We start from the raw sequence: 17,793 nt of genomic DNA on the forward strand, positions 1-17,793 counted from the left end.
TTCTGACCCCAAAAAAAGTCGGTTGTCATGTTATTGCCTTAAATAGTCTTGATGTTTCAGCACTTTGAAGAACTTGTCTGGTAAGAAGTGAGCAGGTCAAGCATCAGCACTCTGTGTATGTACACGCATCAAGTGGTTTAACATTAAACCAGGATTATATCCATGTGTAGACTCTGTAGCATTATCCTGAAGCATTAGTGTTTTCAAGAATGAGGTAATTTGAGATAAAGATTGTCTGGTAGGTCTGTACCTCCGGGGCTATCCACATGCATAAAGATCATATCTTCATCACCATCCAAAACTGAGTAGAACTGAAAACAGAGAGTAGGAACATGCAAGTAGGATAAAGACTGAATCAGACAGGTATGTGCATGTGTGTGTGTGTGTGCGCTGTCAACATAGAGGTTGTGGGAGAAAGTCTTTTTTTCTGATGAACTGACAAAAATATACTGAGACCAGCATCCTTACAAATCTCCAACCATCTGCGTAAGCATTTCTCTGTGTGTGTGTGTGTGTGTGTGTGTGTGTGTGTGTGTGTGTGTGTGTGTGTGTGTGTGTGTGTGTTGGATATAATGTGTGCGTTCATTCAGTTCTTCTTCCTCACCTGCTCTGAGGTGGCTGATGGGAGCAAGGCTTTAGTGAATCGTTCACCATGGTCCGTAGACACATAAATGGCCCGAGGAGAACCCTACACACAAACAAGTCACACTTAAAGCAGAGAAAATTATAACCCATGGCCAAACATTTAATTGTGGATGCATTTTTGCAACCGGTTTCTCCATGACAGAGGTGAACAGGAAGCCTCCAATGTATCCAAAGGAGAAGATATTCTGAGCAATGGTAGTGAAGGTTCTTCCCAGGTCCTTTGTACATCTCAGTAAAAGGTCTCCTCGTCTGTCTGCCTCCACTACACTCAATTGGAATCCCAAAGGCACAGAAAAATAATCATGAAAATATACATAGAAACAAACCATCTACATAGATTGTGCTTGAATTTATTTACCTTTAATGTCATTTTTAATGTGATTTATGGGAACAATCATAACTGAGGAAGTCTCACCTGTGCCTTTAGGGCTATAACTGAAAAAGAAAGTGACGCCGGATCCCCTTCAGAGAGAAAATGACAAAAAGACAATGTGTGAGATTAAAAGACTGCTGAGCCCCACTGATGAGAGGGAAAGAGAGAATTACCTCATACTCTCACTAACCACTTTCTTAGGAACACTTTTGCACCTGCTCATCCAGTCAGTGCAATTGAAAAAAAAAATGCAGCTACAGATCAAGCGCTTCAGTTAATGTTGAAATCAAACATCAGAATGAAGAAAAGGTGTGACCTCTGTGACTTTTGTTGGTTTGAGTTTTGCAGAAACTGCTGATCTCCTGGGATTTTCACACGCAACAGTCTGTAGAAAACTTACAGTGAGCAGCAGTTCTGTGGGTGGAAACACCATGTTGATGAGAGAGATCAGACTGGCTCGAGTTCACCAGAAGGCTACAGTAACTCGAATAATCACTCTTTAATAATCCACAGACTCATCCCATAGATTCCTGTTTGATGTGAACATCAACTGAAGCTCTTGAGCTGAATCTGCATGATGTTCTGCATTGTGCTGCTGCCACATGATTGGCTGATTGGATATAGGACTTTGGAATGTGCTGCCAAAATGAGTCATTCATGGACAAATCTGGGTAAATCATCTCATCTCATTATCTCTAGCCGCTTTATCCTTCTACAGGGTCGCAGGCAAGCTGGAGCCTATCCCAGCTGACTACGGGCGAAAGGCGGGGTACACCCTGGACAAGTCACCAGGTCATCACAGGGCTGACACATAGACACAGACAACCATTCACACTCACATTCACACCTACGGTCAATGTAGAGTCACCAGTTAACCTAACCTGCATGTCTTTGGACTGTGGAGGAAACCGGAGCACCCAGAGGAAACCCACGCGGGCAAGGGGAGAACATGCAAACTCCGCACAGAAAGGCCCTTGCCATCAAGTGGTTCTCTCCACACTTAAAATTTGGTATCAGTTTAGGAAGCACTTCAAATTTAAGTCAGCATCTACATTAGCTCCTTTACTGAAGAATCATTTATTTCAACCTCCGCTTACAGATTCAACCTTTCTTGCATGGCATAGTAAAGGCCTGAAATGTTTTAAAGACCTTTACAAGGATGGTATTTTTCGCAGCTTTATAGATCTCTCAAAAGAATTTCATCTCCCACCTTCTCATCTCTTTCGATACTTTCAAATTAGACACTGCGCTAAAGCTTTGTTTCCAGTTTTTCCTTCCTTACCGCCTACTCTACACTGGGAGGTGTTTTTAAACCGCGATTCACTTCAAAAATCATTTATTTCTAAAGTTTATACCGAACTTCTTTCTTTTGATTGCTCACCAGTTACTAAAGTTAAGATTGCCTGGGAAGATGAACTGGATCTAAACTTGGAGGATGACTGGTGGGACACTGCTCTTAAAAAAATTCACACAAGCTCATCCTGTGCTCGTCTCACACTTATACAGTTTAAAGTACTGTTTAGAGTCCATTTTTCCAAAGCTCGATTGTCTCAAATCTATCCCAGTATTGCTGACAAATGCGACAAATGTCATGCCTCATCCTGCAATTTAACCCATATGTTCTACTCTTGTCCGCTACTCTCTTGCTTCTGGTTGAATTATTTTGATACCATGTCTAAAATACTATCAGTGACCATAAAAGTCTCCCCCCATGTTGCCATATTCGGGCTCCCAGAGGACCATAACCGGTTTACCTCTCATCAATTGGATATTTTAGCTTTTACTTCCTTACTGGCAAGACGCCACCTTCTACTTCACTGGAAGTCGACTAAAGCTCCTTCGAGTCGTCAGTAGCTCAATGACGTCATGTCTTTTCTAAAGTTGGAAAAGATCAGATATTCAGTGAACGGTAACTCTGCTAAATTTTATAACAAGTGGCTTCCCTTTCTTACATTCTTCCACTCTCTCCAGTCTCTGCCCCCTAACTGACGGACCCTCTCTCTCCCTTTTTTTTATTTATTTTAGGGTTTTTTTTGTTTGTTTGTTTTTCCTTTTGGTTTTATTTGTACTGTGCAGCTTTAATATTTAATTATTACATAATAGAACTTCGTTATTTGTTTATCAATTATTTTAATTTTAATTTTTTGAATTGTGTAATGTCTTGTTCTTGTTTGTATGAAAAAAAATCCTAATAAAAATATTAATAAAAAAAAAAAAAGAAAGGCCCTTGCCGGCCACGGGGCTCGAACCCGGACCTTCTTGCTGTGAGGCGACAGCGCTAACCACCACACCACCGTGCCGCCTGGGTAAATCATGATTTCTAAAAGTTCAAGATGAGCATGAAATAATCCAAATGCTCAACAATTATTAAAACGAATCAAGCAAAAGGTAGTAAATTTAAATTTCACTAAGCTCAAAAACTCATTTAACTCCAATCAGCTAAGAAAGACAGAAAGGAGAATATTTGAAGCATTTCTGAATGAATGAAGGGAGTTAATTCAGTTGCCTGTTGGCAGCAGTTTATCTATAAGACGCCATTAAAGTCTGGGAAACAAAGAAATCCTAGGTTTCTCAGTGTCATTAGATATTACAGCAGTGAAGAATGTCAGGCCAACAAAGGTTTTCATATATTTTAAGAAATATTTTTCTCTTCTTGATATGACCAAGTGCTAAATAAAAAAAGACTCCTTCTACATGTCATATAGCTCTTATTTTCTCGCTAAGATAGGCATTTAATCTAAAATATTTCTCTTTCTTCACCATTTGTTCAGCAGATAGAAGCACACAACTAAAACCAAAACAGCTTATTTTAGAGTAGAATGCTTCCAGAAGTAACATTTCCTGGCCTGAGGTCTTAGTGCTTATTCCACTGGACAAACTGACTTACAGTTCATGAGGATATTAAAAAAAGAAACATAAGACAGAGAAATAAACAAATCTCTCACAGTATATAGTATTAAAGCAGAGTTGATCTCACCATGTAAAAGAGTAAACTCCATCATGGATTTTAGACCAGCTGTGCCCAAAGTTCTGCGAGAGCCATAGAGAGCCCTGTCAAAATATCACAAGAAACAGAGCAGTGTGTAAAGATTAAGCTCTGGGTTCTGACTCTAAAACGTCCAGCTCGGGTTTATTATACTCGGGTGCATTCAAAGATGAAGAATGAAAAATTATACTTGTCTTCTACACATCGCATCTACACATCTATCCATCAAATACGCTTCAGCTCCACCTGAACTAACGAAAAGATAAAATCCTGAAGATCCTAAAAGGCAGTAGACTGGACCCTGTACAAGGACAACATTAAATTCCAGATAACAGGATAGCTCCATAAGTACAGAGTAAGAACTGCATTAGTTATAGGCATGTAACAATTCACCTGATTCACAATTCGGCTCGATTCACGAAATGGGGTTCATAATTCAATTTTCTTACGATACTTTTGAAAAAAGAAAGGAAGAAAGAAAGAAAGAAAGAAAGAAAGAAAGCACAACTTTATTCATCACACACTTGTGAAATTCCTCTCTGCATTTAACCCATCTGAAGCAGTGAACACACACATGCACACACACGTGAGCAATGAGCACACACACATACCCAGAGCAGTGGGCAGCCATGCTAACAGCAGCTGGGAAGCAAAAAAAAAAATGAAATGAAGAAAATTTTATTACCAAAAAATGCAACATTTATTTTCCTATTCTTTATTAACATAAAATTCCTTTTTTAATAAAAAAATACTTTTAATCATCCATCCATCATCCATAACCGCTTATCTTGTGCAGGGTCATGGGCAAGTTGGAACCTATCCCAGCTGACTACGGGCAAAAGGCGGGGTACACCCTGGACAAGTCGCCAGGTTATCACAGGGCTGACACATGGAGACAAACAACCATTCACACTCACAGTCAATTTAGAGCGACAAATTAGCCTAACCTGCATGTCTTTGGACTGTGAGGGAAACCAGAGCACCTGGAGGAAACCCACACAGACACGGGGAGAACATGCAAACTCCGCACAGAAAGGCCCCCGTCGGCCGCTGGGCTCAAACCCAGAACCTTCTTGCTGTGAGGCGACAGTGCTAACCACTACACCATCGTGCCGCCTACTTTTAATCAACAGTAATTATTTACAAATTATTTGTGAATTTTGGAGTAAAATATAATAGATTTAACTAAAAGATTGCTTTTATTAAGAATAAAAAGTTAATCACAGGTACATCTTTGTTAGCGAAGCTGAGAATGGCCATGCTTTCAGTAATTTTTTAATGCCATTTTCTCATGATAATGACTTAATTAGTATGTTATCTCATTATTGTGTAAAATATAAATACATTAATCAATAAAATACATCAATAACTACATTAAACAAAATTAATTGATATTAAATAAAAAATAAAATTAGTAATAATAATCAATAAATAGCCTAACTGACTCATTATCATGAGAATACGCAATAATTAGACAGTATTAAACATCATTATTGCAGGCACAGCTGTAGTCAGGCTTAAACGTAAAACTACTATCTCCATTTGCTTCTCTTTTCTTTAGCTTTCAGCAGTCTAAACAACACAATTACAGCCAGGAAAAACAAAGAAATTACGCAGCCTAATAATAATCACAGCTCATTTTTTATTTCCTCGATTCAAATCGTCATAAATTTGTATCATGATTTATCACCACACAATACATTGTTATATGCCTAGTTAGTTGTGTAGGATCGGTTTTAACCTCCCTCAGGTAGTTCATCCAAAGAAGGTACAAATACCCTTCATTATCACACTGAATGATGAACCTTTCGGGGTCTGTCAAAACCAGAGATTACATTTTACTCACCTTTGTGCTGATGACCAGCAGACAGTCCGGGTTGTGGTGATGGAAGGAAATGGGCTGAGCTGGGTGGAATGGCAGCTGTACGGATCTGAAGGTCTTTCCTGAGTCTGTGGAGGTAAAGATAACTCCTCCTGGGACATTAGCAACAGGAAGCTCAGCTGTCAAAATCACCTATAAAAATATACAACACAACTTACACGCTTAGTACAGTAAAATAAATGAAACCTCTTACAGAGAGATGGTAAAAGAACAGATGAATGAGATATTTCTTGCAGTGGTATAACATTAGAAATGTGTAACATATCACAAGATTCAAACAACACAGCAACACAACTTCAGCATGATGATTACTCCTCCATTTTCAATGAACCTCATTTATCAAGCTGGATATGAGCAAATTTATTCCTAAGTTGTTTGTAGGGGTATTTACAATGAAATTCGGAACTTGGTATTCATGAAAATCTTGTTAGTTCAGAAATATCTAATGAAGTTCCTGAGTTGGTGTAAATGTACTCATAAGGAGACTCACTCATGTAAACCGTGAGCACTTTCCAATCAGATGAGTTACATATCAATTTTATACACAGACAACACGGTCAAGCTTAAATTTCAGTTACACACAAATTTCATCTTAATGTCATTAATTAAAGAAATACAGTAAAAAAAAAAAAAGACATAAAACCATCATTAAATTGAATTAAAAGAAATGCTGCTGAGAATGCCATTGCATCATCCTTTAATGCTTTGCAACTCTTTAGTGATTATACTATGAACAATAAGTGGCCGGGTACTGGCATGCTTCAATGTGTAATGTGCCATAAACTCCCTATCATCAGGCATTCTCAGTGTATCAGGCTTCCTTACGGCACATGTTCTCCTGTGTTTCTGACATCACATCGAGGAGGGATGAACTGGTGTATGAAGTGTGTGAGAGGATGAACAGAGTGTCAGCATGGGAAACATTAAAAACAATTACTCAGAGCACATTCTCTGTGGGGGTGACATGGTGGTGTGGTGGTTAGCGCTGTCGCCTCACAGCAAGAAGGTCCGAGCCCCGTCGCCGACGAGGGCCTTTCTGTGTGGAGTTTGCATGTTCTCCCCGTGTCCGCGTGGGTTTCCTCCGGGTGCTCCGGTTTCCCCCACAGTCCAAAGACATGCAGGTTAGGTTAACTGGTGACTCTAAATTAACCGTAGGTGTGAATGTGAGTGTGAATGGTTGTCTGTGTCTATGTGTCAGCCCTGTGATGACCTGGCGACTTGTCCAGGGTGTACCCCACCTTTCGCCCGTAGTCAGCTGGGATAGGCTCCAGCTTGCCTGCGACCCTGTAGAACAGGATAAAGTGGCTAGAGATAATGAGATGAGACTTTCTCTGTGTGATGTGCTTTGTGTCCATTTTCATGTGAAACCATGAAACTATTCAGGCTTTTTCAGGTGTTGTTACACTACAAAATGTTTTTACTGGTGTAGACATGAGTCAAAATAACCCCCACTTTGCTATTTTGTCCTGTGGGTGTCACTAAATGCAAATGAACTGTAGCATGCATGTACACTGATCAGCCATAACATTAAAACCACTGACAGGTGACGTGAATAACATTTGATTATTTCATTACAGTGGCACCTGTCAAGGGGTGGGATATATTAGGCAGCAAGAGAACAGTCAGTTCTTGAAGTTGATGTGTTGGAAGCAGGAAAAATGGGCAGATCTGAGCAACTTTGACAAGGGCCAAATTGTGATGGAGAGATGACTGGGTCTGACACCTTTCTGTTTTATCCAGCATTAACTTTTTCAGCAGTTTGTGCTACAGTAGCTCTTCTGAGACTTCTGGATTGGATCATATGGGCTCGCCTTCGTGCCCCATGCAAATCAGTGAGCTTTTGATGCCCATGACCTTGTCGCAGGTTGTCCTTCCTTGGACCACTTTTGTTCGGTACTAACCACTGCATACTGGGAACACCCCACAAGATGTGCCATTTTGGAGATGCTCAGACCCAGTCATCTTGCCATCACAATTTGGCCCTTGCCAAAGTCGCTCAGATCCTTACGCTTGCCCATTTTTCCTGCTTCCAACACATCAACTTCAAGAACTTACCATTCTCTTGCTGCCTAATATAGCACCCCTCGACAGGTGCCATTGTAATGAGATAATCAATGTAATTCACTTCACCTGTCAGTGGCTTTAATGTTATGGCTGATCGGTGTATGTTGTACTTTTCAGGTGATTGGCATTCATCAACATACACACCTGAATAGAAATAGATCTACATAAATCTACTGGAACTGAAAATCTTTTTAGTTTTCCTATGAAAACATTTAAAGACAACTTTACTACAAAAAGAAAATCTGACAAATGAGGCCCACTGATGTTGTGTTTCATGTCTGGAGATTTTTTCAAGGAATGTCGATATATGATAGTTACACACCTGTTGTGAGTTCCCCGGGCCCACAGATATCCCAAAGTCTTTTCTTATGAAGGAACTGTTGATGGTGTATGAGATGTCATGAAAGGATTTTCCATAATCTTCACTATCAGAAAACATTAAAAAAACTGTTATACTAGGCTATGTTTGGCAAGTATGTAACTGAGAGATAAACAGAAAAACAACACCACAGTATTTCATATCACTTGCTGTGCACTAACCTCCTGTATAGTCGAATGGATCCACGTTCATAAAAGGATTCCAGTGGAGCACTGACTGTGGACAAAACCAGAATAACCTGACAGAAAAGACAATTACTGTTTACATAATCAATCACTACATTTACAAGCAAAAAATATTCCGTTTTTACCCTTATTCAGATTCAGAAAAAGGCAACATTCCTACTAAGTTGGTTACAAGGCTAATGAAAAAGAATATTCCACTAATATTCCCATTTACATGAATTTACCTTCCAAACTGTTGTCTAGTCAGTTTGTATATGACACACAGAACATGTCCAAAGAATGATCATTAAGCCTAAATAATCCCACATTGTCTTAATCAGAAAATGCTACATTCAAAATAAAGATAAATTTGGAATATCCAGATGGAATATGCTGTTTATGTGACCTGTATCACGTTCGTAATATCGTCATATTCGGAATATCCATCCAACCATTTTCTACCGCTTATCCGGGGCTGGGTCACGGGGCTAGCAGCCTAAGCAGAGCAGCCCAGACTTCCTTCTCCCCGGTCACCTCCACCAGCTCTTCCAGGGGAATACCGAGGCGTTCCCAGGCTAGCCAAGAAATGTAATTTCTCCAGCGTGTCCTGGGTCTGCCCCGGGGTCTCCTCCCAGTGGGGCATGCCTAGAAAACCTCCCTTGGGAAGCATCCAGGGGGCATCCTAACAAGGTGCCCAAACCGCCTCAACTGACTCAATGTGGAGGAGCAGCGGTTCTACTCTGAGTCTCTCCCGAATGACCAAGCTTCTCACCCTGTCTCTAAGGGAGAGCCCAGCCACCCTGCGGAGAAAACTCATTTCTACCGCTTGTATCTGCGATCTCATTCTTTCGGTCACTACCCACAGCTCGTGACCATAGGTGAGAGTGGGAACGTAGATGGACCAGTAAATTGAGAGCTTTGCCTTTTGGCTCAGCTCTCTCTTTACCACAACAGACCAGTTTAGCGTCCGCATCACTGCTGACGGTGCCCCAATCCGTCTGTCCAACTCCCGCTCCCCCTTACCCTCACTTGTAAACAAAACCCCAAGATACTTAAACTCCTCCACTTTAGGTACCAATTCCCCCCTGACCCGAAGTAGGCACTCCACCCATTTCCAGCTGAGCGCCATGGCCATGGACTTGGAGGTGCTGATCCTCATCCTAGCCGCTTCGCACTTGGCCACAAATTGTCCCAGTGCATGCTGTAAGTCACAGATTGATGAAGCCAACAGGACCACATCATCCGCAAAAAGCAGAGACGTGATCCTGATGCCACCAAACTGGACACCCTCCGCCCCTTGGCTGCACCTAGAAATTCTGTCCATAAAAGTTATGAACAGAACCAGTGAAAAAGGGCAGACCTGGTGGAGTCCCACATGCGACTCCATTGCCGGCAGTAAGTCGGACTCCATGAGTCCGACTTACTGCCGGCAATGCGAACCAAACTCCTGCTCCAGTCATACAGGGTCCGAATGGCCCACAGTAGTGGGCCCTGAACCCCATACTCCCGAAGCAACCCCCCACAGGGCACCACAAGGGACATGGTTGTAAGCCTTCTCCAGGTCCACAAAACACATGTAGACCAGTTAGGCAAACTCCCATGCACCCTCCAGCACCCTTGCAAGAGTAAAGAGCTGGTCTAGTGTTTCACAACCAGGATGAAAACTGCATTGTTTCTCCTTGAATTGCCACCTTAATTAAGGGGTTTGAGTGCCTCAGGGATTCTAGGAGCTATGTTGTCTGGGGCATTTGCCCCTGGTAGGGTCTCCGAAAGCAAACAGGTCCTAGATGAGAGGTCAGACAAAGAGTGGTTCAGAATGACCCTTATGAGAGGAAAAGCAGGTATCCAAGTGCCCTTGCCCAGATCAGGGATACTGAGGCCCCACCCTGGAGCCAGGCCTGGGGTAGGGGCTCGTTGGCGAGCGCCTGGTGGCCGGGCCTATGCCTGTGGGGCTCGGCCAGGCCCAGCCTGAATGAGCAACACAGAACCACTCTCCTGTGGACCCACCACCCACAGGAGGTGCAGTAAGGGTCCGGTGCACTGTGGATTGGGTAGCAGCCAAAGGCGGAGGCTCTGGCGTACTGATCCTCAGCTGACAAAACTGGCTTTTGGGACATATTCGGAATAATTGTGGAATATTAGTGTGTGTGTGTGTGCTTCATCTACTTAATAATTCCTCTAATTTAGTATTTATCTTAGAGGGTCATTTCACCGAGAAATCTTCCCGGAAGACCGAGCTGCGTTCTCAGAGCGTGGCTTGGTCGTCCCAGGTCGTACGCAGTCGACGGTTGACCGAGGGTTGGTCACGCCTTGGTCTTCCGTGGTTGCACATGGTCGAGGAATGGTCTCCCCGACAAAGAGATCGTAGCTCGGTTTTTTGACATGTCAAAAAACTGAGCCTCGACCTAAAAGTCGCACAGAGAGAGTCAAAAGAGCGAACAAGGTCGAGGAAAGAATACATTGGTCGAGAGACAATCGAGGCTAGAAAGGGGATGAGCAATGCTCAGTCTTCTTGAGCGAGAACTGATTGCGTGCATGGTTGTGCTGCTCGGCCCGTCCTCGACACTCACTCGATCCGTGCGATCTACAACCCCAATTCCAAAAAAGTTGGGACAAAGTACAAATTGTAAATAAAAACGGAATGCAATAATTTACAAATCTCAAAAAACTGATATTGTATTCACAATAGAACATAGACAACATATCAAATGTCGAAAGTGAGACATTTTGAAATTTCATGCCAAATATTGGCTCATTTGAAATTTCATGACAGCAACACATCTCAAAAAAGTTGGGACAGGGGCAATCAGAGGTTGGAAAAGTTAAAGGTACAAAAAAGGAACAGCTGGAGGACCAAACTGCAACTCATTAGGTCAACTGGCAATAGGTCATTAACATGACTGGGTATAAAAAGAGCATCTTGGAGTGGCAGCGGCTCTCAGAAGTAAAGATGGGAAGAGGACCACCAATCCCCCTAATTCTGCGCCGACAAATAGTGGAGCAATATCAGAAAGGAGTTCGACAGTGTAAAATTGCAAAGAGTTTGAACATATCATCATCTACAGTGCATAATATCATCAAAATATTCAGAGAATCTGGAAGAATCTCTGTGCGTAAGGGTCAAGGCCGAAAAAACATACTGGGTGCCCGTGATCTTTGGGCCCTTAGACGGCACTGCATCACATACAGGCATGCTTCTGTATTGGAAATCACAAAATGGGCTCAGGAATATTTCCAGAGAACATTATCTGTGAACACAATTCACTGTGTCATCCGCTGTTGCCAGCTAAAACTCTATAGTTCAAAGAAGCCGTATCTAAATATGATCCAGAAGCGCAGACGTCTTCTCTGGGCCAAGGCTCATTTAAAATGGACTGTGGCAAAGTGGAAAACTGTTCTGTGGTCAGACGAATCAAAATGTGAAGTTCTTTATGGAAATCAGGGACGCCGTGTCATTCGAACTAAAGAGGAGAAGGACGACCCAAGTTGTTATCAGCGCTCAGTTCAGAAGCCTGCATCTCTGATGGTATGAGGTTGCATTAGTGCGTGTGGCATGGGCAGCTTACAGCCTTACACATCTGGAAAGACACCATCAATGCTGAAAGGTATATCCAGGTTCTAGAGCAACATATGCTACCATCCAGACGACGTCTCTTTCAGGGAAGATCTTGCATTTTCCAACATGACAATGCCAAACCACATACTGCATCAATTACAGCATCATGGCTACGTAGAAGAAGGGTCCGTGTACTGAACTGGCCAGGCTGCAGTCCAGATCTTTCACCCATAGAAAACATTTGGCGCATCATAAAACGGAAGATGCGACAAAAAAGACCTAAGACAGTTGAGCAACTAGAATCCTACATTAGACAAGAATGGGTTAACATTCCTATCCCTAAACTTGAGCAACTTGTCTCCTCAGTCCCCAGACGTTTACAGACTGTTGTAAAGAGAAAAGGGGATGTCTCACAGTGGTAAACATGGCCTTGTCCCAACTTTTTTGAGATGTGTTGTTGTCATGAAATTTAAAATCACCTCATTTTTCTATTTAAATGATACATTTTCTCAGTTTAAACATTTGATATGTCATCTATGTTTTATTCTGAATAAAATATGGAATTTTGAAACTTCCACATCATTGTATTCCATTTTTATTTACAATTTGTACTTTGTCCCAACTTTTTTGGAATTGGGGTTGTAGCTTCACTCTTTTGCCTCGCTCCGCGCAACCTATCCCAGACCTTCCCTAGACCCGTACGCTCCCTATTCTTCCCATGGGCACGATTGGATTCTAAAGAGGTTTAAGGTGCAACCTACTTCAACCAATAAAGATCGACCATCGCTTAAGTTGTGACCTACCTTCGCCTAATCCGATTAAAGCTACGCGTACTGAATGTCATATAAACAGGGCGCAATAGCATAACCAGAGAGTCTTGCTGCAGTTGCAGGGCACGGTGCTGTAATAACATGGCATGATGCAGAGCGATTGGGTCCATGTTGTCCCTTCGGAGGCTGGTCAAAAACTGATGGTCGGCCACCGATCGCAGGGCCTTTTTATACGGTCGCAGTGGGTCGCACGCAAATCCAGGCGACCGTGACAAATTTGTGGATAGCTCAGGTGAGAATCTGTCTAGAAAAGATCGAGAATTGAGCGTACAGAGCGAAGCTAGAACGTTTATATCGCAGGCTAAATCGTATTGATCGAGGGTACGTTGCAACTCGTACGTAGCTAGATCGGCCAAGATTGAGCCTTGATCGGCCGAGGTCGCACACTTGCAAGGATAGATCGCCGAGAGATCGACGCTATGTCGCAGATTGGTCGAACAGAATGAGCCTTGGTCGTGTTAAGATCGCATCAGATCGAGTGGATAGACGCAAGTAGAGCGTATGTAAAGCATCTACAGAGCGTATAGGACGCAGATAGAGCGTACACATCGAAGGTCGAATGAGATAACATCAAACATAGAGCGTACAGTGTACACAGAAAATAATGGGTTTAGGTCGCACGGATTTTGCCCGCGACTACGGGAAAACATAGCTGCGATCATAGTCGCGCATGGTCGCGTGCGATTTTTCCAGATCGTACTCGGTAAAATGACCCCCTTAGGTATATTTTTTTCTTTTTAATGTATGTATGTACTGTATGTATGTGTGTGTATACACACACACACACACACACACACACATATATATATATCTTCTTCTCATCTCATTATCTCTAGCCGCTTTATCCTTCTACAGGGTCGCAGGCAAGCTGGAGACTATCCCAGCTGACTACGGGCGAAAGGCGGGGTACACCCTGGACAAGTCGCCAGGTCATCACAGGGCTGACACATAGACACAGACAACCATTCACACTCACATTCACACCTATGGTCAATTTAGAGTCACCAGTTAACCTAACCTGCATGTCTTTGGACTGTGGGGGAAACCGGAGCACCCGGAGGAAACCCACGCGGACACGGGGAGAACATGCAAACTCCACACAGAAAGGCCCTCGCCGGCCCCGGGACTCGAACCCAGGACCTTCTTGCTGTGAGGCGACAGCGCTAACCACTACACCACCGTGCCGCCCTATATATCTTCTTATCTTATCTTTTGTGTTCTTCTGCTGTTGCATGCTGAGATGCTTTTCTGCTCATCATGGTTGTAAAGAGTTATATATTATATGAGTTATATACAGTATATTGTATGAGTTACTATATCCTTCCTGGCAGCTTGAACCAATCTGGCCATTTTCCTCTGAACTCTCTTATCAACAAGGCGTTTGTTTCCACCCACAGAACTGTCATTCAGTTGATGTTATTTGTTTTTCAAACCATCCTATGTAAACTCTAGAGACTGTTGTGTGTGAAAACCCCAGGAGATCAGCAGTTTCTGAAATACTCCAACCAGTCCATCTGGCTCAAACCAACACCCATGCCACAGTGAAAGTCACACTTTGAGATCACAATTTTTCCCATTCCGATATTTGAAGTGAACATTAACTGAAGCTCTTGATTTGTATCTGCATGATTTTATGCATTGTGCTGCTGTCAAAGGATTGGCTGATTAGAGAACTGCAGAAAACAGCAGGTGGATGGGTGTTCCTAATAAAGTGGCTGGTGAGCGTATGTTTGAGTATCTCATCTCATCTCATTATCTCTAGCCGCTTCATCCTTCTACAGGGTCGCAGGCAAGCTGGAGCCTATCCCAGCTGACTACGGGCGAAAGGCGGGGTACACCCTGGACAAGTCGCCAGGTCATCACAGGGCTGACACATAGACACAGACAACCATTCACACTCACATTCACACCTACGGTCAATTTAGAGTCACCAGTTAACCTAACCTGCATGTCTTTGGACTGTGGGGGAAACCGGAGCACCCGGAGGAAACCCACGCGGACACGGGGAGAACATGCAAACTCCGCACAGAAAGGCCCTCGCCGGCCCCAGGGCTCGAACCCAGGACCTTCTTGCTGTGAGGCGACAGCGCTAACCACTACACCACCGTGTCGCCCATGTTTGAGTATAACCAAGAAAACAGTACATAAATATGGCAAAACATAGCTATAATTTACGATAATTCTTAACACTTTTCCATGCAAAAAATGTGAAATGACTCAAAATTAGACTTGGAATAACAGCATTTATTCTATCTACGTTCACTGGCTATGAGCAATCATGCGCTCTGATTGGCTACTACTAGGCTATCAGCTCATATATACCATGAGTGGAGAAAAACAAAATGGCAGAGTGTGTTGCTGAAACAACCGAGGATGAAATAAAAACTCTCCTTAAAAACAAAATCCCCCCAAAATACAAAAAAGCAACAAAATATGGAATAAAAGTATTTGATGGTAAGAACTTTTTTTTCAAGTATTATTATTATAGCATTTTTCACAAATTGCTACTGTCATTTCGGCGGTTTGTTTACATTCTAAGCGGAAATGATTTTGTTGGATGTTTTGAATAAAGTTTTTATTTATCGAATTTGCAAAAAGTAAAATTAAAATGCTCTGTTTCTCAAAATCCAGTGAATGTGGATAGAATAAAACAGTTATTCCAATCAATCTTGTAGTACATGGCTTATAGCCAACTCGGTGCTACATGCCTCATCGGCTATCAACTCATGTACGACTTGATTTCGTGGAATAACTGTTAAATAGTCATTCTCTAATAAATCAATAGTGCAGGCAGTCTTTCTTGATAGATCATGAGATCAAGTGACTTACGCCAGTTCCATCGCCTACCCATGTTAGAATAAAACTGGAGCCATCATCTTCATGAAACACCGTCTATAACAGAAACTTTAGGTAAACATACAATATCATATAATTATTTTAGGCATTGTGAAATAGGGTGCTGCACATTGATTCTATCAATCATATTAGTTTTACTGCCGAAATATCTGCTATACTATTTGTTGCTTTATACAAAGTTACCTTTTGTGTGTGTTATAAATCTAATCACTGATAAATCCTCAGTGTATAATGAATACGTACAACACTGATACAGCTGAGTGAGTTCAACAGTGGAGCTGTTCAACAATGACGATTTTTATAAATGTTTTAATATTAGTACAATACAAACTACATATCTCCACACTAGGTCAGGTGCATCACAACAAAGAACACGTAGCAGTAGAGTTACAGCATAAAATGGCAATAAGAACTCTAACAAGCATTATTATTGCCATTAGAGATAGACATTATGATCAATAAGGCAGATTGTATTTAGGCTGCAACATGACAGTTAAGTGAAATATAAAGCAATGCTCTCTCACCTCGTACGTGTTTCTCTCCAGGGCCATGTACTCTTTGGGACTCAGAGGAATTGTACATTCTACGAAGTTGGACTTGAGAGACCTTGCTGCCCGTTTTGTATGAAAATTGTCATTCCGTTCGTCTGAAACAGACCTGGAGAAAGTCAGTATTCTCTGATCACGCTGTCCATACAGTACAGCTGCGTCTACAAGCACCAGTGAACATGCAACAGCTATAACAGTCAGTCTCCAGATCATCATTGTTTCAACCAAACAGACAGCGCAAAGTGACATTGCATCCAGCATCAGTAACATGAACAGAGTGAGCGAGAGAGCACTCTCAGACTGACATGGTCAGGGGAGGAGACCAAATAGAAGAGTAAACATGGGCAACAGCAGAGCACCAACACACCCAACACACACAAGCAGCACTTACTTGCTCATATATATATATATATATATATATATATATATATATATATATATATATATTTATATATATATATATATATATATATATATTTATTTATATATATATATATATATATATATATACACAGAGATAGTCATGTGAAAAAATAAGTAAAACTAAGGAAACTGCAGACTTTGATTGCATGTTTTTGCTGCATGTTCACTGGTGCTTGTAGACGCAGCTGTACTGTATGGACAGCGTGATCAGAGGATACTGACATTCTCCAGGTCTGTTTCAGATGAATGGAATGACAATTTTCATACAAAACGGGCAACAAGGTCACTCAAGTTGAACTTCATAGAATGTATAATTCCTCTGAGTCCCAAAGAGCACACGGCCCTGGAGAGAAACATGTACGAGTCTACAGTTTCCATGTAGACTTTTTCACACACTCACATATATACTGTATATATATATATATATATATATATATATATATATATATATATATATATATATATATAGGCCGTTCACACCCAGCCCCCAGTGACCACACTAACAGGATGACTTAACGACACCTTAGGATTACATTTCGTCCATGAGAGGATAAATACCTGATACTCCCTATTAGTCAGACAGGACTGAAGAAGCCTTTTGGATGAGAGGTGAAACGTCTTCAAGAATCTTCAAGCAAGTCCAGTTGCTCTCTTTTACCACCCACAGTTTGTTTATATATATATATATATATATATATATATATATATATATATATATATATATATATATATATATATATATGGGCGGCACAGTGGTGTAGTGGTTAGCGCTGTCGCCTCACAGCAAGAAGGTCCGGGTTCGAGCCCCGTGGCTGGCGAGGACCTTTCTGTGCGGAGTTTGCATGTTCTCCCCGTGTCCGCGTGGGTTTCCTCCGGGTGCTCCAGTTTCCCCCACAGTCCAAAGAATTGCAGGTTAGGTTAACTGGTGACTCTAAATTGACCGTAGGTGTGAATGTGAGTGTGAATGGTTGTCTGTGTCTATGTGTCAGCCCTGTGATGACCTGGCGACTTGTCCAGGGTGTACCCCGCCTTTCGCCCGTAGTCAGCTGGGATAGGCTCCAGCTTGCCTGTGACCCTGTAGAACAGG

At 42.0% G+C, this 17,793-nt stretch overlaps 1 protein-coding gene across 3 annotated transcripts in view; it reads right to left on the minus strand.

Annotated features, from left to right (window-relative positions):
- si:dkey-159a18.1 (sortilin) overlaps positions 1-16,544 on the minus strand; it is a 31,570-nt gene extending 15,026 nt beyond the window's left edge. For 2 of the 3 annotated variants that reach the window (XM_060903890.1, XM_060903888.1), the window contains exons 1-10: positions 16,260-16,544; positions 15,709-15,771; positions 8,491-8,567; positions 8,273-8,375; positions 5,851-6,018; positions 3,996-4,069; positions 1,061-1,107; positions 771-907; positions 605-688; positions 251-311 (exon numbers count right to left, since the gene is read on the minus strand). In XM_060903890.1, the coding sequence (XP_060759873.1) occupies positions 251-311; positions 605-688; positions 771-907; positions 1,061-1,107; positions 3,996-4,069; positions 5,851-6,018; positions 8,273-8,375; positions 8,491-8,567; positions 15,709-15,771; positions 16,260-16,544 (1,099 nt within the window). The remainder of the gene's footprint in view (positions 1-250; positions 312-604; positions 689-770; positions 908-1,060; positions 1,108-3,995; positions 4,070-5,850; positions 6,019-8,272; positions 8,376-8,490; positions 8,568-15,708; positions 15,772-16,259) is intronic. The other variant, XM_060903889.1, reaches the window with a different exon arrangement.
- Between the last annotated feature and the right edge of the window lie 1,249 nt (positions 16,545-17,793).

Source organism: Neoarius graeffei, chromosome 21 (assembly GCF_027579695.1).
Source record: "Neoarius graeffei isolate fNeoGra1 chromosome 21, fNeoGra1.pri, whole genome shotgun sequence".
NCBI classification, from domain to species: domain Eukaryota; kingdom Metazoa; phylum Chordata; class Actinopteri; order Siluriformes; family Ariidae; genus Neoarius; species Neoarius graeffei.